Source organism: Solea solea, chromosome 14, assembly GCF_958295425.1.
Source record: "Solea solea chromosome 14, fSolSol10.1, whole genome shotgun sequence".
NCBI lineage: Eukaryota > Metazoa > Chordata > Actinopteri > Pleuronectiformes > Soleidae > Solea > Solea solea.
Genome location: NC_081147.1, coordinates 9,956,645 through 9,983,643, shown reverse-complemented (window position 1 = coordinate 9,983,643; position 26,999 = coordinate 9,956,645). Strand labels below are relative to the sequence as shown.

The following is a 26,999-nucleotide window of genomic DNA, read 5'->3' as shown; positions in this document are numbered from 1 at the left end:
GGTGTGCATTTGTTCAGTATAGATCACTTAATTATTCTGTCATATTTGTCTAAGCACCAGCAGTGTAGCATTTCACCATTCTCAGGGAAAACATGAGCCTGGAAACCAGACCAATAAGTCAACGAGATTGTGTTTATTTGCTCTTGCAGATGGGTCTGGACTCTCTGACCAATTTCCATCTCCGCTGCAACTGGTCAGGCCAATCACAGCCAATTATCTAAGTGAGTGTGACTAAAGCATGTTTTCTGGTAACCAAGGCGGTGGAAGTAGAGATTATGAAATGAGCTGCAATACATTTTCTCAAAGGAAGAACAAACAACAAATACAAATTGGTCTGGCTGTAATGTCAAGCTATAAAACATTACACGAGGGCATGAGGGAGGTGTGGATGATTCCCAGACTTCTAAAAATACCTCCACACCCCACTGGTTCTGTGGTTATGTCCATTCCATTAGCACATTGATTGTCACAGCAGGAGAATGAGTGCATCAAGCCATTTATTTTTTTCATGCTTTTTGGCATTACTGCAGAAAAACTGAAAAATGGTGTTGCAGAAAATGCAAGAATACTGTAACTCCCACTTGTTCATCTCCACCGAGATCCTGAATTAGTCTTCTGGCCCCTACTACCTGACCCCCTGCCTCTGCTCTGCTAGCTTCTGCTGATTGGTTGGTATACATGTTCTCTCAGTGGGGCTCGTGGGGCTCGTGGGAGTGTATGAGGGAGTCTGACTGGGAGAGAACACACTCTCTACCTGTGAAAATCCCCACTGACAGGTAAAAAAGGTGCCTGACAACTAAGTGTGAACTACTGAAAGAATAGAGCCTCCCAAAGGCAATAGCAAATTCAGAGATATACAGTACTGCAAACCTGCTTCATGTAAAAACTGGCTAAATATAAACTAGAAGGAGAAATTGGGAGAAATCTGAGCTTATTTGTGTTTAATATGAGATGTGCAAGTATACGTACTACTGCGTGTGTTGAGTATATGGTGTTTGTTGAGTGACCAGCCGCCCAGATTGGTGGGATCCAGTTCATAGCCTTGCAGAATAGCTGTCCTCTTCTCCCAGAGGATGAGGCTGGCACAGGACTCGTACTCATAGCCCACTGACACTATGTTATATAGGAGAGGGTAGAGTGGTTGGGAAAAACAGAGGGGACACAAGAAGTGAGGAAATAATGAGCATAAATATAAAACAAAAACATCATACTGAGAGAGGCAAAGAAAACCATCCATAGAACATAGCCTACATAAAGTATTTTAATTGTGTTATGTGTAACACACAGTAGCTAGTTAGCACCTGCACTAAACCCTGCACTCGCATTGAACTAACACTCTCACATGCTGCTAAATCAATTAAAAACCTTGTTAATTGGATCGATTGCCTGATGGGGCTTTAATTCTATAGGCCACACCGGTTGCCATGGTGAAAACTGCTGGTGGAAATATTACGTCCCAGTCACACACGTGCTGAAAGGAGCGTGAGATCTCCCGACTGCTTTTTAAAACATATTTACATGCATGTGTAGGAATATTTGTATGTGCTGTATATCATGCAAAGTATGTATATATACACACACACACTCAAATGCACACTATAAGTGTGCATGAATGGTGTTGCACTTGTCAAAAGGAAAAGAAGTGTGTTAACACATCAACTCCCACTTGAGTCACAGTGAGAGTGCTATTACCGGCACCTTTTCAGCGTCGTTGCAACCAACAGTGTACACCGCCTGCTTCTGTATCCACAGTTAGCAAACAATAACCTGATTTAAAGAAACACATATATGCTTAACCTTATTTGAACAGAGTAAAATTACAGCTGCGCCAGGGAACTATGGGATTTTTGACTGAATGTAATTTCACAAACTGAATGCCCCTCATGAATTTAGTCCACACTGAAGCCCCAGATGTCCACTGCATCTGTGGCCTGACAGCAGTGTTTGGCTGACAGCATCTGTGAGCGACTGTGACGGCAGACTGTAATAGCACTGTGGCTCCCCAGGACTCCTGCTTCCTGCTCCAGTAGCTAACTCCTAACTCACCCTGATGGCTAATAACCCTTCAGCACAGTTACAGCTGACTGAACCAAACGCCGCCTCAATGAAAAATAGACGTCTGGAAAAGAAGCACTTAACTGCGGCTATACCGAGGAGTGGACGCAGGCCGAGTTTCTCGGGGTATTATCTCTTTCAAGCTTTCTAATTAGCACTCTCTCCCTGTGTTAGAGAGAGCACTGTCTTGCTGGTAGTTTCTAATCTATTTAGTGAGTACAAGCATGGAAAAAAAATGCTGCCTTCCCCCCAAAACAGCTTCTCCTCCATCCATTCCTTCTACTTACCGACAGCTTCAGAAAGCCCATAGACCCTCTGTCCATATGCATCAGTTTTATCCCAGATGTAGGTATAGGCCAAGTTTGGTGAGGCGTGGAACCACTTCTGGAAAAGGTGTCCCTCCACTGCTACCATGAGGTGAACCTTGAGCAGGCCCATAGACACCACAGCTGGAGTCATGGTCACCTTGAGCAGGGAGCGGTAGCCCTGTGTCCTGGAGCTGAGGTAGCACAGCTTCAGGCTAGTGCCAGGCACCTCGATCTGCTCATGCAGCACCTGGAAGACAAAAAGACAAGATGACAGGAGAGAAGGATTAGGGGGGATTAGAGAGTGAGGGAGTAATGGGGGTCACGCTTCCACTGACGGCTGAAGGACAAAAAAAGGGGAAAAAACAATGGAAGCAATAAAGAAAGAGAGGAAGAGAGAAGGAATGGGGGGAAAGAGACAGGAAAAGGGAGAGAGAGCTACAAGAGGCAGGCATACAGGAGAGTGGGAAGAGAGCAAGGGAACCAGAAGGAAGATTAACCGGCTGCCAGAGGTCAGTGGTACTGCACCTGTGTCTCCGGTATGATGGGTTTCTCCCCTGGTTTGGAGCTGAAGAAGGAGGAGAGAGGGGATGCAATCACAAGAGGGTCAGGCCTGACGAAGCCGCTCAGATCACAGCCAGGGATCGTGTTCTCTTCTGTCTTAAGCACCAGAGTGTCCATAGCATAAAACTGGCTCCAGGGCAGCCACACGGTGCGCTCCTGGCTCAGGAAGGGGGCACGCTGGAACCGCAGCGTCAGTGATGCACCACCGTTAGCTATCAGGTCAAACCTGGAGAGGTTTGCAAGAAGAGGATGGGAATGAGGTACAGGTGGGGAGTGCTGTGGTGGGTGGACTGTTAGTTGGTCTCATATACAATGTAAGTGATTCTCTTCCTCTAACTCAAAATTTACTCCACTGCATAAGAAGAAATAATTCAACAGCACAAACACCTGGAATAAATATTTCAACAATGTGCCACGACAAACTTTCACAACATGCTTTTCTAGACAACAGTTAAAAGCCTGAAACATGAATATTACAATGTGATTTTATTACAGTAGATGATCTCCTTTAATCCACCTCTGCACAAATCATGGTCAGAAGCTGTGGGCTAATGATTAGTATATCAAATACACACATTACAATATCTTAGGACAAATTGCCAGATCTTGGTAAGTGATGTGGCTTAAATGACTGCAAGAAAAATAGAAGGTCAGGTAGGGACATTAGAACATGTCCATACGTCTCTGAAACTAGTGAATAACTGCCCCCTGAAATTTAAGGCCTATTAAATGTTACTAGAAGTTCAGATGTTTCAGCTACAGCTTGGCCTAACAGGGAGAAAATGCTGCAAAAAAACGATTTATAAGACAGAGAGACAAGTGCTCAAACAACCTGAGACTGGAAACACAGAAAGTGTACATTTAATGAGCAGAGGTCAGACTGGGGAACCAATGAATCACATTTTGGAAAGAAAACATGTTATGGATGTCAGCCAGACATAAATTCAATTTAACTTGTGGGGAGAAGAAATAGACAGAAAAGTCAAATTACAGCAGAGCAAAAACTCTCTGGAAGCTGGAAGTCGTGAAGGAGAAACATCATCAGGTGGTTTGTCAAAGTTTCTTTCTTAAAAAAACAGTGCCTGTTAAAGCAAAGGATTATGGTTCATAAACTGAATCCTTAATTACAGAAAAAAATATTTTCATTGTAATCTAAATATATTGCAATTGCTATTGTCACTAGGGATGGCTCGATACCACTTTTATGTCTTATATTGATACCAAAACCAATATCACAACGTTGAATTCCTATTGATATCAATATCAGTCCGATACAGTTTTTTAACCCTTTGAAACACCTTACCTGGAGATAACACATTTATGACATTTACTTTTAACCAGCCATTTTACAAACATAATGCTTCAACTCAATGGAAGGCATTTAAATTTAACTCATAATTTAACTTATATTTAGGGTTAATGGATTTCGGCCAGTATCGGATTGTTACTGATACTGAGCACCGTTTCAAATCGTCCCTAACTGTCACTGAAGGAAACAGTGAGTGGTCTCTTGGGATCATTATACACATTTCATGATCTAATCTAATCTAATCTAATCTAATCTAATCCAATTTAATCATGCAGTCCATGTGGTGAGGTAGTTTCAGAGTCTCAGCAAAGCATGCTGGGTAGCTGTTGTACATACATTCCATCCTGCCGCGTCAGCGTGTATCCGTAGTGAGGATAGTTGACAAAAGACACGTTCACCCCCACCAGAGGGGTTCCATCTGTAGTCAACACCTGACCCCGGATTAGAGATGTCAAACTGGAAGAGGACAGAAGAGACAAGAGTGACGAAGCGGTAGTCAATCCATCAGTCTAATCTTTCTAACCATCAATCATATTGGTTTGATGAATCACTCAATCTTTCAATCATCCCATTTCCCCATTAATCAATTACTCTGGTCCTCTATCAGCCATTAATTAGAAAAAAAATCAGCAAACCACCCCATCTAGAATAGCTCATGTCAATCATGCAAACAAACCATGACAATATAGATGGATATGTGTGTGTGTGTGTGTGTCTGTGTGTGTGCGTGTGTGTGTTTGTGTGGCTGCATCTCAGAGAACTGATGCACACAGAAAGACATCTAAATGTTTAAGTGCATCATCACTTTGATGAGTTATTTCCTTTGAAACATCTGATGTCTGCGAGTGTCTGTGTTTACAGATGCTGACAAGAATCAGCACCATGGACAGCACTTCACAGCTCCACTGGATCTATGGGGGAATCTTGGCTTGGTCTGCTTTTAGCACTGGGATTTGTTAATGTCTTGGCTGCTGGCTCTGGTCTGAAGTCTGTTTGATATTTGTGATGTATTTATATTATGTATATATATGTATTATGATGAATCTATAAAGTCAGGATATTATTCATGGTATTTATTCATCCACACAGATGCCAAACCTTCTGAGGCCTTATCAGAACAGAATATTCCCTAGACAGTCTTTTTCTTTTTTCGTTCTTAAAAAGTTTTCCATAAACATCTTTGTGTGTAAGACCATTGCTGTACTTTAGAAGTTTTTATTTTTGTATTTTTAGAAACTTTAGACTTGCATGTGGTTGAGTTGTTTATGTGTTGTTTGTTTGTTTGTAGACTTAATTCTGTAAAAACATCTATTTTATAAACTGCTAAATGTTAAAGAGAATTATTTTTTTTACTCCTTTGTGACTGCATTGAGCATTTTCAGAGTTTTAGTGTTGTCGTTAATCAGAACCCTTTTGTTGATTCACTCTCAGATGTATAAATATGTATAACTGGTCATTTGGTGGAGCTAATTAACGCGAAAGATGTGTTCTGTTATTCATGAACATTTCAATTATGTGTGATTTCAGTCTAATTAATTATATTCTCTTTTTTTTTTGCTATAATAAACTAATGACATTCCATTACACTATGTGTTTCTTATACTTTTACATTCTGAAAACACGTGTGTTTGCAGTTTAGTGAGTCTCTTGCTGGTTATGGTCTGATGTTACACATATGCATCTGACTTTCTGGTTGTCTAGGATACCACTGGTATCACGGATGCTAATGCTTGTAATTATATACATTCGTTTGTGCGTGTTTCTTGCCATACCTGGAGTTGAATGGGTTTTCCCCAGGGATGATGTGGGTACTGTCCCGTCCCACAAGCATTTTGACACGGTCGTAGAAAGAGCGGACATGGGGCTGAGACATCGGGCTCTGCTGGATGATAAGGAGAGGGTCCCGGGAGCCACGGCACAGTGGACTGTTCTGACACGGACTCTGGATACAGCAGTCTGGGTCCATGCAGTCTGTGAGTCCATCTGAAACATGAGCGAAAGAGTTATGAGTTTATATTTAGTTTTTACTTTTTATTTTTAAAATGAGTTTGTTTTAATTCGTTTTTAGAGAGTTTATATTTTTTGTGGTGTATGCGAGATGCAAAAATGGTCATAATAAGTACTATGTGTCATAAAAACCCAACAAAAAATGCCATTTTAAAAATGTATTAGGACACATGAACAACTATCCCTGAATCAAATATAACAAGAAATAAGACTGCTGTGTAAAATTTGCATGATAAAGTGTGTGCCAGGTAAAAATCAAATAGCCATCAGACTATAGACACACCTCATGACACACATCGCATTGTTTGTGAGCCAGGAGTCTCAGGATCTCAATCTCAACAATAAACCCAATAAAAGACGAGAGGTTTGATTCACTTCGATGAACAAAATCAAACCAATAATGAATGTTAGGTTTAACTTGCATAGCCTTATGTCCCACATTGTAAACAAATACACTTCTTTCTTTACTGATGTAGTGCATTGATAATCTGCATTTCTCTCACAAAGACAAGTTTGAATTTTGAAGGCTGTCCTCATGAAACCCCCATGTTTTAATCCAATGCATATGCAAGCACTTCTTTTTTTCACCTCCTTCGTTGTCCTTGTTGTCAGCACAGGAGGTCTCCATGGCGACACTGCAGCCAGGGCCCCTCCAGCCAGTCTGGCATTCACAGTGCCAGCTCTGCTGTCCCATGGTGCACTGGCCGTTCCCGTTACACAAATTAGGACAGCCGTCTGTGAGGAGAGGACAGGGGGGAGAGGGGAGGAAGGAAGGGAGGGAGGGAGGGAGGGATGATGAGAAGGTGATTCTTGTTTGTTTTATTATAACTGATATACAGATGAGCACACGCAATCTCACTCTCTCTCTTTCTATCCCTCGCTCTCTCTTTCTCACACATACATACACACACACACACACAAGTGTGCTTATATGATTAGGATAGATCGATGAGTCTCACTCAATTTAATAAACACACAATAGCATATTGTAACTATTGACTGTTCAAGAATCAATTTAATACAGCAAGTCAGTGTTTATGGACACCTTCCCATCTGTACATCTCTGTACCTGTGTGATATCTGCTAATGTGTGTGTGTGTGTAAAAGAGGTGAATAGATCATTTCATTCACTTACTTGATAGAGCCCCACCTGATCATCTCTCTCTCTCTCACTCTCTCTCTACTGCAGTCTCTCTCTCTCTTACTCACAATTCAGTGTAGATAATGGGATTCTGATGGCCTGAGAGCAATGCTTTCTCATGAGAAAATGAGATTATGTTTGGCAGAGTGTGTGTTCATGTGTGTGTATGTGGACTAATATACCTTTATTTTAACTTTTGCAAATAAGCACCGCCCTGGAGCCAAGCAAGTTCTGTAACTAGCATGACAAACCCACCCTCACTCTAAGAATGGCTTTAAGGCAGAGAAAGACATTTTGAGGCAGTTTTGATAAAAATCTCAGAATTGTCAGCTTTCTGATGTTACCGATGTATATGTACAAGATTGTTTTGGTAACAACAACTTCCTGGAGTTTGTTGTCATCCTCAAGTTTGTCAGTGAGCCAGCAGAGACTCAAGGAATTTGCTGCTTGGAAAACATAATCCCTGTAAAACCACAACTGTGTGAGCCTTTCCCAGTTCTTTATGCTAAGCTGTGCTATTTGGCTGCTGGCGCCTACAGACATACTGTGTGTAACTGTAGTGATCGACTCTCAAAAAGAATGTAAAGCCATTCCTTTCTAAGATTACATCTTGGGAGAATGACTTAACTAAACAGTGTCAAAATAATAACAATAAATGCTTCAGTGTTCATTGCCTGTAAATGTCTTTTACAAAAAGGCCTTCAACTCCTAGACTAGGTGATCACTTTCCTGTATCAGTCTTTATTGCATCTCTCTACCTGTGACCTAAGATGATTTGTTTGCCACATTATTATGTATCAGGTTGAAGGATGATGCCACGCGGGAACAATGTTTTCACCGGCACGAGGGATCCCAGACAAACTTTGTCACTCTGATTTTGTAAATGAGGGAACGGGACGTGGCTCTCTTTAATTCTAACCATAGGAGATGGAGACAAAGACGGTGTTGACTGATAAAACAACACATGTATACACACAAAGGTACTCAGTCACAAACTCACACCCAGCGCGATGAACCCCAGAGATGTGACCTATGTTTTTTAACTTGGGCTGTTGTGTGCTGACATAGAGTAAGAATCGGCCGATAAAAAAAAAAAAAAAAAAAGGATTATGAATATGAAATGCTTTTCACTGAATCCCGCTCAACAGATTAATGAACATATTTTCCCTGCAGTTGCACTGTAATATTTTGCCCTCTAACAAATCGTTGCATCAATAAAGCCATGCATTATGAATACAAATAGTGCAATCTTAGCTGTGGCAGCAGCTAAATTAACAGGCTTTTCTTCCCGATTGGCATTTCATCATACTATGTCTCAACAAGCACCAGGCGATGAGGGAAAGTCAACAAAGGACTTTTGAGAAAGAAGGCGTGACATCTTGTTTGAACTCCAAATAAGAGGTGGGCTGAGGGCAGAGACGCTTAAGCAAGTTTTTCAGCTCAACAAGAGGAATCAAATCAAGGGTTTTTATCTTTAATTATTACCATTTTCTGCATCAGGGGACTGCTCATGACACTATATTAACAGTCAAGCTGGAATAGATTGTCCCCAAGTATTGAGCTCAGGGAACAAAGGCAGTTAGCAGTGATTGCCTGTTAAATGGAGTTGCCATTTAAAGCAGCCAAATACTTATGAAGCACCCGGACAGGACAATCCATAGTGGGCATTGATCGGCTTGCCTGGGCAGGCCGGCACGAGGCTCCTCTCTCTTTAATGCCAGGGCCCAGTCGATACCCCCTCATACTAACAAGAATAAAGTGGGATTTTAGAAACTATTAAGCCCACCCTCCTCACTAATGTAGTTGGACTCTGATGAAATCCCCTTAAAAAGGAGAAGAAATTGCCTTGGGTTATGGGTCAGCACACACACTCTGTGAGTGCTATGCACTGTGTGTGTGTGTGCGTGTATGGGGAGGGTCTTATTGTGTAAGACTCCGGGGAAGGATGAGAAAGAGAACGTTAGACACAGTCAGAGATAGAGAGATAGAAAGAATGAGACCAACGGATATAAGTGAAACTAAGTCGAGACATTGTGCAAAAAGTTCCACCGTTCTTTCTATTCCCTCTGTTTCTAACTCTAAAGGTCATAAAGTAAAGGTTACAGCCATAAATCCAAGGCTCCTGCTTATAGATGAACCAGATACTGTATCTCTGCACTTTTTCAGTTCAGGCTCCACTCATCTATTCCTATTCGTATGAAGCTGCCTTAGGAATCGCACTGATTGCTTCACACCACATGTTCTTTCACCTGTCTCTTTACTTCCCTTTGATTCCATCTGTTCCTCTTGATTCTTCCTCTCGGCCTCTCTTTAACCCTGTGATTTACCTTTCCTGTGTGCTGGCTCCTCTTGAAACAATGAGCACTATTCCATTAAGCGTAGAGGGAGAGAGGACACTCTCAGCAGTGCTCCGGGGACCTGCACTGTCAGGCAATCTGCGCTGCTCTGTGTAACCCAACTAAAGTTCAGCTGCAAAGGCTGTGTCTATTAAGTATTCTTGTTGTGCATGTGAGACAACTCACCCTAGACCTGCACCCTTTTCTGTTTGCATCAATGTCTCAACCCTTATCCATGATTCTATTTATCTTTGTGAGATCTAAGCTAAGCTGTTTGGGTTGTTTTTTTTTTCTTGGCCCAGGTTGGCAGGGATGGGATAGATAAAAAAAAAAAAAACCTTGCCATTAATAGTATGCTCGCTGAGTCACAAACACACAATCCAATGTGTGTGCGCGCGAACACACGCACATACGTTCACGAAATGAGTTTATTAGCCACTCTATCATGGCGGTTGCCACAAATACCCAAATGTAAACACACACACACTCGGCAACTCTGTATTTTTGACACCACATTGCAGCCTCGCATCAGTGGTCTATGAAATTCCCCAATTACAGTACCTCCAAAGTTCTTTACAGCTTTCATCATTTTCTCCTCGTGTGAATCAGATGTTTGCGCGGTACATGACAAGAATACCTGAGCAGAGTTATGTGTTTGTGTTTCCACATTAGAAATATGGAGAAGAACACGCTCACACGCATGCACAACCACACATTCACAGCACAGCCCCCCCGCTACACTGCTGATATACCACACTGGGCTCTACGGTACCCCACAACACGTCTAGGCTCAATGACAGCTAACCCCTGCTGGAGTGCACTGCAGCTCTAAATGGCAGTGCACTACATATGGGGGCGTTATCATTGAGGCTGGCACCCGGTTCTATAGACAGATAGCACCACAGAGTCTACAGAGCCAAGCCAGGCTAAAACCCACAGATGCAGCAGCTAGCTTCTACCACCACAGGCTAAGAAAACAAAACACTAGAGTCAGATACGGTACCTGCTTTGTCAACCATGCTCCCATGGTCTGCAGTGGGAGAAAACGTGCAAAAAGGTAAGAGATGGGGAGAGTATATATATATATTTTTAAAATGAATGCAAGCAACATCATGCAGAGCTGAAATGAACAACAGGCAGGCTGAGATAAGCTATACGCTGAAAGTGTCTGATACTTGTGAAATGTGCTTTGCGCCAAGCTTAGGCCTGACAACTCTTTCATCTTGGGCTGATGCTGCAGTCAAAGCTGCCCTACTTTCTAATGGGGGAAATGGGGAGATCATAAGCTGGTGTTGTTCCCCTGTGCATACGTATGAGTTGGCATGCGTGCACAATGTATGTATGTGTGTGTGTGTGTGTGTGTGTTGCTTTGTTTTTTGGTATTTATTTGTTTGTGTGTGTGTGTGTGTGTGTGTCAGATGGCAATCACAGTGCTTGTGGTGACAGGGAAATGAGACATCGTGTCTCAGAGCACTGTGGGTGAATCAAAGGAAGCTGGCACTCATCCATCCAAAGTGACAGTGATGTCAATATGAGACAGTGGCTGACATAAAAAGTCACACTCATACGTATATACGCACATTCGCACACACTGGCACAACTGTGTGCATGCACACATACACAAACAATGTCGGAGTTATTTTCTGATCACAGTGAGGTGAAGAGTTTTACCTTTATTCGCATATCTTTAATGCTTCAAAGGCCATAGGAACTAAGATTTGTGGAGTCTGCAGTTGAGAGGCAACCTAAAAGCAGCTAAATCCTGCTCCTTTGTAATCCACCCACCCCCACTTCAAAGACGTATGCTCCTCTCCTCTGTGTTCGCCCGCCTCCTGCATCAACCCCGCTCCTCAATTCCCTGAGGTCTCCCTCTTGCCTTCACTTCTCATGTCCAAATTCCTCTAACAAAGTGGAAAGGAGCTGCCACTTTAGTCTGACTTGGTGCTGGTGATTCTGTGCACACCCACATGCTGACACACAACAAACACACAACAAACGCACACACACACACACACACACACGCACACATAGAGGTGCTTACCGATGGTGCAGTGCTCCCCGTTCCAGCCCTGGTGACACTGGCACTTTCCGTCCTTGCAGGTACCGTGTTTAATGCAGAGTGGGTTGCACACACGCTGGTCACAGCCTGCGCCAGTCCAGCCCTCCTCACAGCGACATGCTCCACCCATACACACGCCGTGGGTCCCACAGTCGACTGAGCAAACCTCTGAGGGCAGACAAAAACAATCTGGATCACAAACACTCCTGGACTCGAAGACTGATACGGTTTGTAGGTTAATAAGAATTTGCAGGTCAAATTAGATGAGTTGGGAAAGTAAAAATAAATAAATACACACAGTGCTTAACAAATGTATCAGACCACCACCACCCAAAGCCAAAGCTGCCCTAAATTAACAGAATTGGTAATTTAAAATATATTTTTTTGTTTCAGTAATGGTAATACAACGGCTGTAAGGCTAAGAATATAATTGCAATTATTATCCATGAATTTTCAAATTTACTATTTTACAAAAACAGAAAACAGAAAACTGAAAAAAATAGTAAAGCACATTATTATTTCTTAATTTAGATGTCAAATTGTAGTTGTAAAAAAAATAGTTCTAAAAAAAATATTTTAGTGGTTGAATGTTTGATTAATTTTAATAATTAAGAGAAGCCCAGTGAGCTTGTGTATAAAAGGTGAATCCAGTTTATTTGCCAAATACATAACAATAACATTTTTTGTTTAAAAAAAAAAAAAAAAAAAGTTTTTGAAAGATTTCTAAAATATTTACAGTGCTTAACAAATTAAAAACAAGAAAACATAAATATTCTAAACTCTTTTTACTAACTAAAAATATTATTGTGTTATTGACATGGTATTACTTATTATTATCCCCTAATTCAAACTGCATTACTAAATTATTACCCAACTAGTGTACATAAACCTGACTTCTGAAATCACAGCATAACACAATCAAGGGTATAAAAGCATCACATAGAAAAACAAACCATATTTACACATTAAAAGCAATTAACATTTGGAATAGGTGAGGTTTTAAAAGTGGCTTGAAGTTGGAAGGTGCTGAACAATCTCTCATGGGTTTAGGGAGGAGTTCCACATGGAGGAGGCAGTGATTGAAAAAGCTCAATAAAACATATGGGAGGTGGAATCTAAAAACTTTCACTTTTAATCCCAGTTTGGCCCGGTTTAAACTGCAGATAAGTGCTATATCTAAAACACGCTAACAAGGAACACGATTATCCAGGCAAGTGCAAAAAAGGAGAGAAAAGGCTGCCAGTGAAGTCTGCAAAACAATCAAAGCCACTGAACTGCACTAAATACAATTCTCCTCCATGCACCTTCAATTAAAATCAGAGATAGTAGTTCTGTGATGACGGGGTTTATTTCCTGAGCCTCGATTACTGTTTCTCAGATATTGCAGGCAGCGGCGGCGCATGTGGTGAGATGTGACAATCCTGCTCATGTGTTGAGGACACCCAGTGTGCGGGGAATGCAGTATGTACAGATGTTTTGATACACACTCGTCGAGGTATCCTGCAGCGTGGAACAATGTTTTCTTTATTAAAGCCAAACGTTGCCTCACTCATAACAAAAGCTGCGGCTGCTTTTGTGATGCTGAGATCGGAAGCGTCTCAGGCTGGCACGGTGTAGGTGTCTCTCTCTCCTGCAGTGATAGCTTTATTTTATTGAGTCAAGGACTGTGGAAGTTGAGTATTTTATTACAAAAGGCTTTTAAACATGAACCCAGCTATGTTTACAACCAATTTCAAGCTTCTACTCCCCCTCAAATCCTCAGGTGCGGCGGAACATTATGAATCTCTGCGCAGGAAGTGACTCCAGACTTCAGTCTTCCTCTTGACAGGCAATGCAGACTTAATTTAATTCAATGTCTGTTTAACTGTAAGTGTCAGTCTCTCCCATGCAAACACGTCACAGACGGTCATGCAGTTGTTGAGTTTATGAAACATTAATCAGCATTTCATTATCTCTCCTTTACTCAAATCACTTTATCGTCTCCCATGGAAACCAACTGCAATATTCTAATTGTAATAATCTATAAAGCCCATAATAGTCTGGCTCTCTGGAGCATTTCTGACATGCTCACTGACTGCAGTCCAATTAGACCTTTCAGGATATAATGCAATGGTCTTTCACATGCACGTATAGGTTTCAGATGTGGGTGGAAGAGTTTTCTTCTTGGTCTCTGGAACTGTCTAATGGCATAAGATCTGTCACAATTTTCCCATTTTCTTAAGCTTGTAAGTGGCTTCTTTTATATATATGTGTGTATGTGTGTGTGTGTGTGTGTGTGTGGATCTGACTTTGTGCTTTGTGTGTGTGGACTCAATGCAGAGGTTTCTCATGCGGTTTGTGGGTGGTTTATATTTGCTGTTATCTGTTAAGTGATAAATAAAATAAGCCACACACCTCAAATAAAACAGCCTTGCTCTGTCCATTTTGGGTTTTTAAGCACTAACCTCAAGTGTCACAGTTACTTTACTCAAAAATATACAATCATTTGATTTAATTTGATTTCTTTTTTACTTGCTGCATTTACTTAATCCAAGTTTGGAGTTATGATGACACCCTGAACTCCATGTTACTGTATTTCTCTCTTGCAAATTAACCATCAGATGTAATGCTGCACTCACCCATTGAGCAGTCGGGCCCCATCCAGTTGGGGTCACAGCTGCACAGCCCAGTGTCTGGTATGAAGGCCCCGTGGCCGTGGCACTGGTCTGGGCACTGGGCCCTGGGCAACTCACAGTGGAGTCCTCCCCATCCAGGCTTACAGTGGCACTCCCCATTCACACAGATGCCATTGTTGGAACATGTTGGATCCAGGCAATCGACTGCATTAAAACCAGAGACACACCAACAACAGAGAACACCGAGGGAAGAAAAAAAAAGAAAATGAACAAAGAGTAAGACAGAACTAAAGCTAGAAGCAAATTAAATGTTATGAGTTTTTTTTTCTTTATTGTAAAGAATGTGATGTGATGTATTTCCATTCTCTGTGTACACAAGAGATAATGAAATAAAAGAAAAGATTAGCAGACATATACAGACACATAAAGCAATTGAAGCATACAATAATGAATAGCTGAGTTTCTAATTGGGGCATCGCAGCAAATGTGTTCCAGTCTGAAAGAGGAGTGTCACCTCGACACATTATTTGGTGCGAGTGTTCGCCACCGCGCTCGAGTGTGTGTATATGTTTGTGCGTGTACGCGCTAATACATAGGGGAGAATCTGACACTGTCAGTGTGCCAAGCTGACAGGCAGCTCTGAGTCCAAACAATGAGTGAAAACCAATTTGACAAATTACCTTCTCCTCTGCAAAGCGTGCACATCCCCCTCTCCTCTGGCCTCCTGACATGACTCTGTCCCATTTGCTCCTACTCTCTCTCTCTCTCACTCATTCTCTATATCTTTCTCCTTGTCCTCTTTGTCTGATCCCCTCACTTCTGCTCAGACACAATTGACCCTGCCGCACCTTTTTGGACACATGTTCATAAAAGCACACGCTTGCACATAACCCAGGCCCCCCGTTTCTGTTTGCCTGGCTGAAACGGCAGATCCAGCTATTGATTTTCATGTCGCTGGCACTTCAGGTAAATTGTTTGAGGGACTCTGCTGTGATGAATATCAGATCTCAGACCAAGAGGGGGATGGGTGGAACAATTGGATGAGAGGGAGATGGAGAGAGAGAGAGAGAAAAAGAGGAGCAGGGGAGAAAATGCTGACCTTGTTCTTTGGCACTGAGTTTTGACTTCCTCCTGTCACTCTACTCCTTTTTTCCCCCTCTCTATTTCGTCACCCCTGCACACACGGCATGACCTTTGTCTCTCTTTCTTCATTCACCGCTCACTGGTGCCCTGACCCCCCCCCCCGACTCCTCCCCCCACCTTCTCCATTTCTCTTGCCCTCTGTCTTTGCGATGACCGAGAACGTGGCGTGCTGATCCTTCTTAAGAAGGATCAATAGAAGCGATTTTATCTCTTAATAAAATCACTGATGTGTTTGGCTGTGGCGTCATACTTCATCTGTGTATATGGGGGAGACGGCAGACACTCACTCAGGGGGAGATTATGCTATGATGAGCTGTCTAACTGGAGTAAAAAGGGAGCAATTGTGTGTGTGTGTGTGTGTGTGTGTGTGTGTGTGTGTGATGTTTGTTGTTGTGCTGCAAACACTTTCAGAATGATCACTCAGAACCACAGGCGGAGGAAAATGGCTGACAAACGTTAAACCATCAAACATCCTTGAGCATCATCACACCATTAACTCTTCTGCTCTCACCCTCTGCACAGTTTTGCCCCTTGTAACCGATGGAGCACACACAGTTGCCTTCTGTGCAGGTGCCATGGCCGCCGCAAAGAGGGTCGATGCACTGTGTAATGGGGACATCACACTCAGGCCCCTTCCAGCCGCTGTAACACACACAGGAGCCCTTCTCGTATTGGCCATTGCCGCTGCACAGGACCGGGCATGCGACTAGAGGACGAGCACAGAAGCAGAGGAAGATGGAAAAGATTAAAACCCTGTTGCAATGAAAGAGGAAAAACAATTTGCAGGTTTTTTTTTTAGAGATTCTCAAAGCAGTGAAAAGCCAAGCTGCCCACACACACACACACACACACGCAGACCCCACCTAACCTCACCAACACTTCACAGCGCAGGTGAGCGAATAGAGTGGTTAAAGGGCTGTAGAGTGGTGATGACATGAAGAGTAATTACAGGCAAGTGTAACTAAACTATTCATCAAAGCTGTCTATCCCAGGTGAGCATGGAGTCGAGGAGGCGTTAGCTCAGGGAGCTGCCATCCATCATCAGTCATCTTGTCTCAGTTCCACCTAAGGCCACACACCATCTTACTGCTCTTAATCCTCTCTACCTGCTGCACGGAGCTGAGATATACCTGCTGGACTAATTAGACGACCGCAAAAACAGAACGTATCCGACTGGAGGAACCCATTTGTAAGCTGCTCGTACCTTTGGCACAGTCCATGCCGTGGAATCCTGGGAAGCAGTGACATACACCAGAATTACACTCTCCGTTGCCATGGCAATTGCGCGGGCACTCCTGCACTGAATCTGTGAGAGAAACAAAGTCAGGAAGAGAGAGAGCGAGAGAGGGAGAGAGAGAGAGAGAGAGAGAGAGAGGGGGGGAAGGGTGAGAGAGTTTGATGGCAAGGATCAAAGCGTTCGATTAAATCATTGACACGATGTCACTGTTCAAGACTCTACAAATCGTGTTAGAGCACTCCCAGTCTCACAGTCACAAAGACATCAAAAGGAAAAAGCCCTCCATTAAAATCCCATGTGTTTCTTTTTGGTGCATATTTCATAGTGTGTGGAGAATGTATTTTGAATCAATGTATCGTTGCCCTTCTTCGCATGCAGCGTGAGAGAACAAGAGAAATCAGCTGCTCTACACCGGCGTCCTCAAACCCTTCTGCCGCTCTTCTCCACAGTCTGACGCCGCTGTTTACTACTGAATGGTGTTGCGTTATTATCAAGTATATGATAATAAAGACTCTTGACTCCACTCAGGGCTTTATCCACCTCTAACCCACTTCATGACAGTTCAGTGAGCTGATGCTGATGCTGAGGAGGAATTTTGGACTTTTATCCAGGCTTCCTCCTTCCCTCCTGCTTTTTCTGGCCTCAAGTCTTCTTGAAATTATTGCTCAGCCTATCCACACTGTCCTCCACTCTAACACTTCCTCCCTGTTTTGCTGTCCTCAGCCATTTCCTCCCCCTGAAATGCCATCCCCTTGTCTCCCTCTTACCCTAATGTCACCCTCTCTTTCACTCCCCTCTTCAGCTCCTTGTCCTCACTTTCTGATGCCACTTCACTTCATTCTAGCTTTGTCCCCTCCATTATATCTTCCCTCCAGCTCCCTCTTTCACTACTCACTCTAATTCTGCCCTTGCAGCCTCTGCCACTCTTTCTTTCCACTCCTCCAGCAACAAACTCTACCACCAGATATTGACAGTGAAGGATTCTTTCAATCGGCTTGACTCGTTTTTATCCATCCCCCTTGTTCTCACTCGTGTGCCTCTAACACAGTTGAAATTATTTGTGCTGTTGTCCTCGGTTCTAAAAACATCAAACTTTTACAGCCGTTGTTGTGTTTTACCAGGATATGTTCTGATTTTTGATCTGCTGCAAAGAACATTCAGAGGAAGGGATTCTAGACTCTCTGTTAGAATAACTACACACTATTCATTTCTCCTACTACGATTTGGCAAAGACTAATTTGTAAACTCACTAAGTGGTCCTGACTATATGTGACAATGTTACTAAAGTTGTGTGGCTATAGCCACATGCTGTGGGTGAGATTTTCACTCAGAAGGTGTAAAGTCTTTGTTGTTGGAGGAAAAAACAAAAAAATTGTTTATTTTCTTTTTTTTCTCTTCCTAATGCGGTATTGTTTTTCGTATGTTTATTTAGCTCTAACACGTTTGAAAATGTGCCTGTTTTTGTTTTGTTGGGTGGATGTATATTGTAATTTTGAATTTGCTTTGTGGGTAAAAAACCCTTAAAAAACATTAAAGTTGAACAACTTGATGTAAAAGCTCTTATATTCCTGTTAAAGCAGAACCCATCCACTTTGGGCATTGAAGGCTATTAACAGACTGCTGCATATGTGATTCCTAAATTGTCACATTGAAGCCTTGTTGTATTTATTTTAACACTTTTTTTTAACTGTCTATCAGTGTGAGAGAGGAGCAACAGTGAATCAGTGCTTTAACCCTTTAAATCAATGTCTCCTGTGCCATTTTCTACATCTCAGTCTGCTTTGAGCTCCTTTCACCCATCATTTCTGACTCAGTCTCACCCATGATGTTTGTGCTGAATGAAACCATCTCTCGCTCCCGACCGTCATTGTAGAAGGCCAGGTGCCAGGCACCGGCGTCCAGGTACTGGACAAACACCGCCTCATTGAGGACCACAGTTTGGATGCTCCTCCTCTCCCGTGGAGACTCCACCACGCTCCACTTCTCCTTCCCGTCCAGGCGCTCCATATAGTCATACTGACAGAGAAAAAAACCAGAGAACGTTTGAGTATGAAATCAATCACTGATGACGTGTTGTGGTGACATTTTTTCTTTGATAAGATTGTGAAAAATGGCCTTCAGTTGTATATACATTAGAATTAAAAATGAATTGATAAGGGAGCGCGGCTGGCAGTTCCATTCCCCAAAGAAGTGTTTTTACTTCCCTCTCTGTTCCAGCTCAGGTCAGCCAGTGAAACCGTTATCTGTATGCAATTACCCCACTCTACAAATCAAATCTGCTGTTAATTGAGTAGTTTCTAATTAATAGGAGGCAGTAAAAGTTACATTACTGTGAAATTTAATTAAGTGTAAATCTTAGCTCAAATTAGTTTTTTCAACCATAATAAATCACAAATGGATTTTAAGAGGTCTCAAGGAACAAGTATGTCTTTTTCAAAACAGATTCTCATTTTTGGCAGTGATCACTATAAAGAGGGTTCCTAATGATTAAATGCGAAAATGAACTAGTTAACAGCTCATTCCCCTGAAGGTGAAGAATCAAGAGGTTACCTGTGCGTGTGATGGAGGCAGGCCTTTGCGAATGTACACTCCAAACAGAGCATCCTTGCCCAGGGAAATGTTAAACTTGAGGAACTGGGGTTGGCTGAGGTGAAGGAGGGATCTCCAAAAAACTCCTGGGGGGACTTCTTGGTTCACCCGCCTCCCGACTTCAAGGTTGCCTGTGTCTATGCTGCTGTTACGGCCGGCCCACGGTCCTGGAACAAGGGGAAAAGAAACTGCATAATCTGTGATTATCGGCATTGATTGTCAGAGTCAATAGTTAATCATCACAGTTTACTGGAAATAATCTGCTGCTATAAAAATTCATGGTCAGTAGGGGACGAGCACCATTAGCTCTGCAAACTGTGTGCCTGCAGTTTGTGCAAGACCGACTGTTGTTGCGCGGCGGTGGGATGCAAAACGGTGTCTTTGTTGCAATGCCTGCAAGACTGTGGACTTTGTTGTTTGAGCTAAAAGGAAACAGAGCTGATAGAACGGCAGGGAAGAGCTTCCCATGCAGGCACGCACACAGAAAAACACAGCATCCTGCAATCAGGTCAGTCATCTAACAGCAGAGAGCTGGAGCCCAGTCAGAAAAAGTGTGTGTGTGTGTGCCTCAATAGTAAAGAAATAAAAGTAACAATGAGAAGAACAACGGCAGCATCTGGCCGAGACGGCTGGGGAACATAATACAGCAGTCCTTTCATTAATACAGAATACAGACACAACGCAGCAGCCCACATGTACCTATAGTATGAGCTGTGTGTGCGTGTGTGTGTGTGTGTGTGTTACAACGTGAGATCGAGCGAAGGAAAGACAAATAGATAGAAAACCACATGGGGGCCTTAAAAGACAAGAGAAGATGGAGGTTGTGCAGTTTATGTTTTACCTGCTGACTGAGACAGTGAACCTCACCTGACACAACTCAGCCGAGTGGTTACACAGCAAACACTGATAGCACAGCTAGTACTGTCTCATGAATTATGGAAATATTTATTGGATTTATTTATTATTTATTTATTGTTTGGGTGCAAAAAAAAGAAAAGAAAAGAAAAAGAAATCTGATGGACTATTCTGGTATGTCAGACCTTAAAGGCCTTAAGGGATAAAGCCAGCAGCCTTTATTTATTCTCATTATTTTTTTTCTTGTGTTCAACAAATTCAACATTGTGTTAGACAGTCATTCAATAGTTTCCGACTTTCCTGTCTGAGGCACCAAAGCCCCAACCCTGTTTTGTTCCTGCTGAAGACATAAATCTTTAAAACAGGGTCAAAATGTGTAGGTTTATTTTAAGAGTCTATTTTCGTTTTTTTTTTTGTGTGTGTCGTGGATTAATACACATTCCTTACAACACTAGGATGTATACAGTGTCTGTGGTTGACTCACAATAAACCACAGGGCCCCTGGCTCGTTGTAATGACGGAACATGTTACCCAGTGCACAGTGTGGCTCATTAATGTGGATGAACAATGGAGCTCTGTTGCACAGAGAAATGAGCTTCAACAGTCTTTTGCTGCACACCGGCGACATTTAATGGTCTCCGTGTGGGGTGTTTGTGCTGTAGTTCATACCTCTGCCTCCAGAGGGCAGCGTGGCCACGTCACTGTTGACAGGCAAGCCAGCTCCCAGTCCGTTGTTCAGCACAGGGCCGTCAGATGGCTTCAGCTGCCATGTCAAACCCAATAAGTTGATCGCTGCACACAAAGGGATGGAGAGGAGGAGAGAGAGAGAGAGAGGAGAGGAGAGGAAATATGACTTAAAGGTCCAATATTAAAGAAAAGCCACATAAAATAATTACGGGCGGCAAACATCTGATCTGTCATTTACATGACATCTATATAGCTCAATTATTATTTATTTTTTTATCAAACACAAGTAGCATGAAGCCAGTGGCTGCGGGGCCTCCAGGGCAGCTGATTGTTGCAGTAGGCTAATGTAACCAGCTGCTCCCAGGGCCCCCCGTTTCCAGCCTGCTGCGCCTACACTATGCAATCCTACAGGAAACCTACAGCAAAAAAAAGGAATGTGCTGTGTGACATCGTATAACAAAACTGACAATTAAAAACGACAGATAACAAACATTTTCTCTGCTCGTCTTTACCTCAGCCTCTCACGATTGTCTTTCAACCTGTCAGCATTTCCCCCTTTTACTTGGAGGCTTTTATACCACCTCGCAGAAAACAAGTGACAGATTTCTCTCTGAAGAGATCACTCCATGACTTTCTCATCTCCTCTCCTTTTGTCCTCTGTTGTGTTATTGTGTGCTGGTGGTATAAGACTGCTCAAAGTGTGTTCACTCTTCACTTTGTCAGCCCTTTACTCTCACCGCGTCTCTTATCTCCTTAGCCTGCTGCCAAACATCAACTCCCGCACTCAAAAAGCTGAGCAGCAAGAAAACAGCCCACCCTCTTTCAGTACAAAATAGAAGTTTGTTGTTTTGGGGGGGGGGGGGGGGGGAGCTGGTATTTATCGTGTACTTGACTGATTTAATCTGCTTAATGCTAATGAACAAGAACTGTTTCATTTATGTCTGCATATTTAAAAATAAATATGTTGTAAAGAAATGGAGCACCATGAATAGAGTGGTGTGAGCTTTGAGAATACACATGCATTATGGAGGTGTTATAGCATGCCTCTCAGCATTGGCCCTATCCCCATCACACAAGCCCATAACACCTGCATCTGCAGCCGAGGAATCAATTTCCCTCTCATCAAGTTCTGTCTCCACTTGCCCTGGGTTTGTAGACACACACACACATGCACACAAAAGTAAGGAAGGGGAACGCGGCTTAAGGTTTTCGATGCTGGAACGGACTCATTCTCATCCCTCTCTCTCTGTTTCTTTGTTTCTTTCTGTTAATGCTCCCCCCTTCCTGTCCTCCATCTCCTCCCTTTTGTTGGTCAAAGGAAAGCGCTGACACCTCGACTGCTGCCCGGCCTCCGCTGTCAGCTCTTTTTTATTTTTCATTGGGGTGGGGAGGGTGAGGTGGTAATGGCGAACAAGGGGGGGGAGCAACAGAGACTTGTGTCCTCCCTCCCCCTGTCTCGTACACCCACCTCTTGCTCTTCCCTCTCTCAACATGCTGACCTTCATCCCTCTCCCCCTCTTCACTTTTAATTCCCCTTCTTTTCTTCCTTCTCTCCGTCTTATCTTTGCCTGTCCTTCTTTGGAGATAACACAGACATACATCCACACACGCCTGCAGATGCACACACACGCAGAGATGGTATCGCGGGCAGCGATCAATGGAAAGATTACCTATTAAATCAGGTGGAGACAGTAAGCAATCCTGAGTCTATTGTGACGGCTCTCCCAATCTAGGTCATCCCCAAGAACAAAACCAGACAGCCATATTGTCAGCTTGTTGTGTGTCTTTTCATTGTGTGTGTGTGTGTGTGTGTCAGTCAGGGTCGGCGCACATGTGTTTCTTTTTCTGCAGGTGGTTGTGAAAAGCTGACCAATAGATGGCACTCTTACTCCTTGCTTATAGGAGCACAGAATCCAATTCTTTGTCAACAGGTTTTCTTTGCAGCTCAGGAGAGGCAGAGAGAAGACGGAGACAAAGAGAGACACTTGTTATCATTCTACTTACAACTACCATCCCTCATTTTAACAAAACTTCGAACTTTGTTAGGGTGTAATTTTAGCCGAAATGAAACAGCTGAAATTGATGTACTTAGCTTTGTGTTGCCATAATTTTAAGCATTTTCTTTTCAAATCATAATTGCTATAATTACTGTTTTCAGGCTGCATTGGGAGGCTTCACTGAATGCCACGCCAATGAACCCTGTCCGACTTGAATACGACTGACAGACAGAACAGAAGAGATTGTCTGTCTCGAGCTGTGTTTTCCGTCTTAGTCTTCTCACTCATGTTAATTTATCACACGGGCTCACAAAGAGACGTATACACAAATATGTACGCGCACACACGGAAAGATCACAGAGAGGCAGGTTTAACAAGCAAAGGGTTGAATTAAAAATAAATGCTTCATGGGGTTTTTATGTAATCTCAATATATAATTCAAAGAGGCAAAGTGCTTGCCAGTATCATCTGTAAAAGACAGCAACGGAAACAGTGGAGGTAAATGTCATCCTGTGACTAAAAAAGAAGAACCATGGGCTGATGGATAGAGGGTTTGAAGAGGGGCAATGGCCAGCAGCTCTAAAAGAAATCCTGTCAAACCTCGGCAGAGAGGAGGAAAGGAACAGAGAGAATACTGGAGGACAGCCAGAACTGAGAGAATATTAAAAAACATATAAAATCCCCAGAGGATTAAAAAAAGAGCAGGAAAACAGGCTATAGTCGATGTTGCCGGGAAGAAAGAAAGAGATGAATAAGGGACCCCACAGATGAAATGAGCAAGGGAGGAGGAAAGATTTAAGGGATGAGTGGTCCTGTACTCATTGAATGGTTGGACTAGAAAAGATGGTCGTGATTCATCCTCTGACAGTAAGTGGTTCAAAACATATGCAATCAGACAGAAATACAATGATGTTTAAAAAATGTGTGTTTAAAGAAATATTTACACAACAAAGAGCTAAAGGGTGTTAATTGATTTCTGCACGAGAGGCAGAAAGGTGACTATGTGGCAGCCTGTACACCGAGTGTCCCCCTGACACTCTGGAAAATACTGTATCATCATCACTCTTTTCTTTGGAACATGTTTCGACTGTTCAAAATCACCCGCCCCCCCCCCCCCTCTCTCCTTGTTTCCTCATCTCTGTTCCTAGGTCTCTCACCCTTTTCTGTCTCAACTCAACCTTATCATTGCCTATTTAAATGGCAGCATCTCCCAGTGATCCAATTGCACCATTCCTAATTGCACCAAAGGCAGAGTATGGCCTCTTGCATGTATTTGTATCGTGCAACTAAAATAACACAAAGTATGTGCGCGCACACACACACATACACACGGGAAACGTGGCCAACACACGTTTCTTTGCTGTCTCCCCTGGCCATCCTGATAAATGCATATTAACTGTTCTAATTCACCACTAAATTAACAACTCTGACCTCAATTAGGGTGGTAATTGTGGCTGAAACCAGCCCCCCAATCCTTGGCCCAGCTGCTAATTGGTTTAGGAAGCCTTTTCCCTCCCTCTCTACCTTTCTCCCCCCTCCATCTCCAAGGCCCTTGTTTAAAATGCCTGTAAACACTTTGTCGTTCAAAACAAACACATGCATAAAGAGCAGCCACCTGAGGAAAAAAAAAAAAAAACCCTCCGCTGTTTCCCTCAGAATCACTCGCACCATTCTCTCTCTCTCTCTCTCATGCGGGTGCCGTGCTAATGTTGGAGAGACTGAGGAAAGAACAGTGCACTGCCGTAGGTTCTCAATATTCAGGCCATTTGGGATATTTCTTAGAATTTACCACACAATATCTACTTATGTAGTCTATAAATAAAGCAGCCTCGTCTCACAGCTAAGTTTTGAAGGTGCTGCGTGCTGAGATCATTTAGTGTCTCAGACAGAGGGACGGGGGCGGTGGTTGGCTGATGCCCTTGGGGGTCATATCCTCTAAGAGAGACAATTTGTCTGACTCTGTGTGTACTGTGTATGTGTGTGTGTGCGGACGCATGGTTAAAATTGCACGGCATTAACAACAAGCATGCATGCACACACGCACGCACCCAGGTGCACACAATGCAACCCCCGATGGGACCTCCTTACCAGGCTGATGCAACTGAACTGTAATTGACTGCAACACAAAAGGTTGTGCGAGTTGCTCACAGCTTCTACCTGCAAAACAGTGTCTAGGTGGCAGAAGCAGTGACTCACTCAATCACACAGCAGAAATGGCTTTCTCTTATTGGCACTGAAATATTGAGACACCCGACACTGATGAGAGACAGAGAGAGCTCTTGCATGCACGTGTGTGATGGGCTAAATGAAAAGAGATGTGCATCTGAGTGATGTCCTCCTTTCTGAATCCTCATTTCCTCTTCAGATATCTCTACCCTGACCCCCCATCACGCCCCCACCCCCCAAACCCTCCCTCCGCCTTCTCTTCTTCACATCATCCCACTCTACCTCATCGCATCCCTTCCTACCTCGGTCCTTTCGCTCTCATCGATCTGTATTAGAAACAGGATATGAGGAACTATGCTATCTTATCACACATCACAGGCTGAGAGAGAATGAGTGAGGGAGGAAGATGGAGAAAGAGCACATTCTGGAGGCCAAGAATGGACGGAGGAACCTAACGAAAAATGAGAGACAGAGGAGGAGAGAAGAGAGGACAGCAATTTCTTTTGGTTCGCCTTCATCCATCTCCGGTTTGGAAACACAGCGCTAGTGATGCACCATGGGCCTAATTGGACAAATGATTGGGTCCAGATAAGGCCTTTGCTCCCGTGCTAATGAATAAATGAATGAGGAAAGTAAATAAATGAAATGAGCCCATGCACGGTAAAGTGGGCGATATGAACCAAGCTCAGCTGTTGTGTCAGTGTGGCCTCTGGACTCATGCATACATCATTATTATAGGATTTAATATTAACTCCAATGCACGTACATGCAGAAAGTCAAAGTAAGAACACTGATGTTAGCACCTTGTTCTGAGGGAACATGTGTGCGCTTCCTGCTTTGTATTAACTGACCAGTGTTGTTGACCCATTTATCCCTCTGGTGCAGATGGTATACCACCTTGTCCCTGGTCCTGGCCAAACCTGGCCCTTTTCCTGGACTGGCAGCGGGTGGTAAGATCCTAACCTTTATCAGTACGACTGATTCTTATGCCCAGCTTCCTGCATTCACCATATGCCCCAACAGTGCCCTCACCTTTGAGCGACACATCCTGACCTCTAGCTGTTCCACCTTGGATCAGCAGAAGGGAAACCACATGCAGAGTGAGAGTGGACTTTGGGGTCAAGGAGCTGGTTTTGGAAAGAAGCCATATTGTGATACCTGCAAGTTAATGAGATAGGCCCAATACTCAAGGGCTAACCACTTGTCTTTGTTGTGTTTACTTAAAAAGTTTGTTTTTTGACATTAAAGTTGGGAGAATAAATGTGTTATCATTGTGTATTAAGCCTGTACAGGTCACACATAAACCGAAGTGGTAGGGAAATGATTGGTAAGATTGTAAAGATAACAAAAATCATATTTATCTAACATTTAACATTTCACGTCATGTCTTTTATTGTTCATTTATTTAATCAAGTTTGAATAGAGAGATTTGTATGTAACATACTGTCTTTTAATTTATTGTTTTGCATGTTTTCTGCAATGAACATAACCCGAAGGGGTCAAAGAGTATATAAAAAAACAAACAGTCCAGCAACAGACCATTATTCTTTGGCTGGACTGCCTGTAAATGACAGGCACATAACCTATAGCAGCCACTGTGAGTTATATTGCTTAACACATCATAGAACATTTTTTTTTATAGTGAACTGTAATTGTTAGTGTTGTCTCGTCATAGGAAACAAAATAAATGGAGGTATGTTGACATGAAATATGGTGGTAATTGTTTTAAAGTGATATGGCCCTTTGAAAATATGCTTCTTATCTACATGATGCAGCAGTTGGCTCAGGTTTTTGAGATTTGGCCGTCCTTTTTGTTTTGGTTTTAACAGCCTGAAACTTTACTGTAATGGTGTGGTTTCTCATATGGCAGATTTAATGGCTGACAAAGGTCCTACGACCGAAACACTGTAAATTCAGGGCTGACAGTGTGCAGG

The 26,999-nt window shown here is 42.9% G+C and overlaps 1 protein-coding gene across 1 annotated transcript in view; it reads right to left on the bottom strand.

Moving 5' to 3' along the window:
* tenm2a (teneurin transmembrane protein 2a) overlaps positions 1-26,999 on the bottom strand; it is a 206,692-nt gene that overhangs the window by 13,631 nt on the left and 166,062 nt on the right. The window contains exons 7-20 of the mRNA XM_058649424.1: positions 20,885-21,007; positions 19,322-19,527; positions 18,592-18,787; positions 16,739-16,840; positions 16,046-16,240; positions 14,395-14,595; positions 11,759-11,944; positions 10,721-10,747; positions 6,829-6,975; positions 6,006-6,216; positions 4,570-4,689; positions 2,889-3,150; positions 2,343-2,610; positions 970-1,113 (exon numbers count right to left, since the gene is read on the bottom strand). Coding sequence (XP_058505407.1) covers positions 970-1,113; positions 2,343-2,610; positions 2,889-3,150; positions 4,570-4,689; positions 6,006-6,216; positions 6,829-6,975; positions 10,721-10,747; positions 11,759-11,944; positions 14,395-14,595; positions 16,046-16,240; positions 16,739-16,840; positions 18,592-18,787; positions 19,322-19,527; positions 20,885-21,007 — 2,388 coding nt within the window. The remainder of the gene's footprint in view (positions 1-969; positions 1,114-2,342; positions 2,611-2,888; positions 3,151-4,569; positions 4,690-6,005; positions 6,217-6,828; positions 6,976-10,720; positions 10,748-11,758; positions 11,945-14,394; positions 14,596-16,045; positions 16,241-16,738; positions 16,841-18,591; positions 18,788-19,321; positions 19,528-20,884; positions 21,008-26,999) is intronic.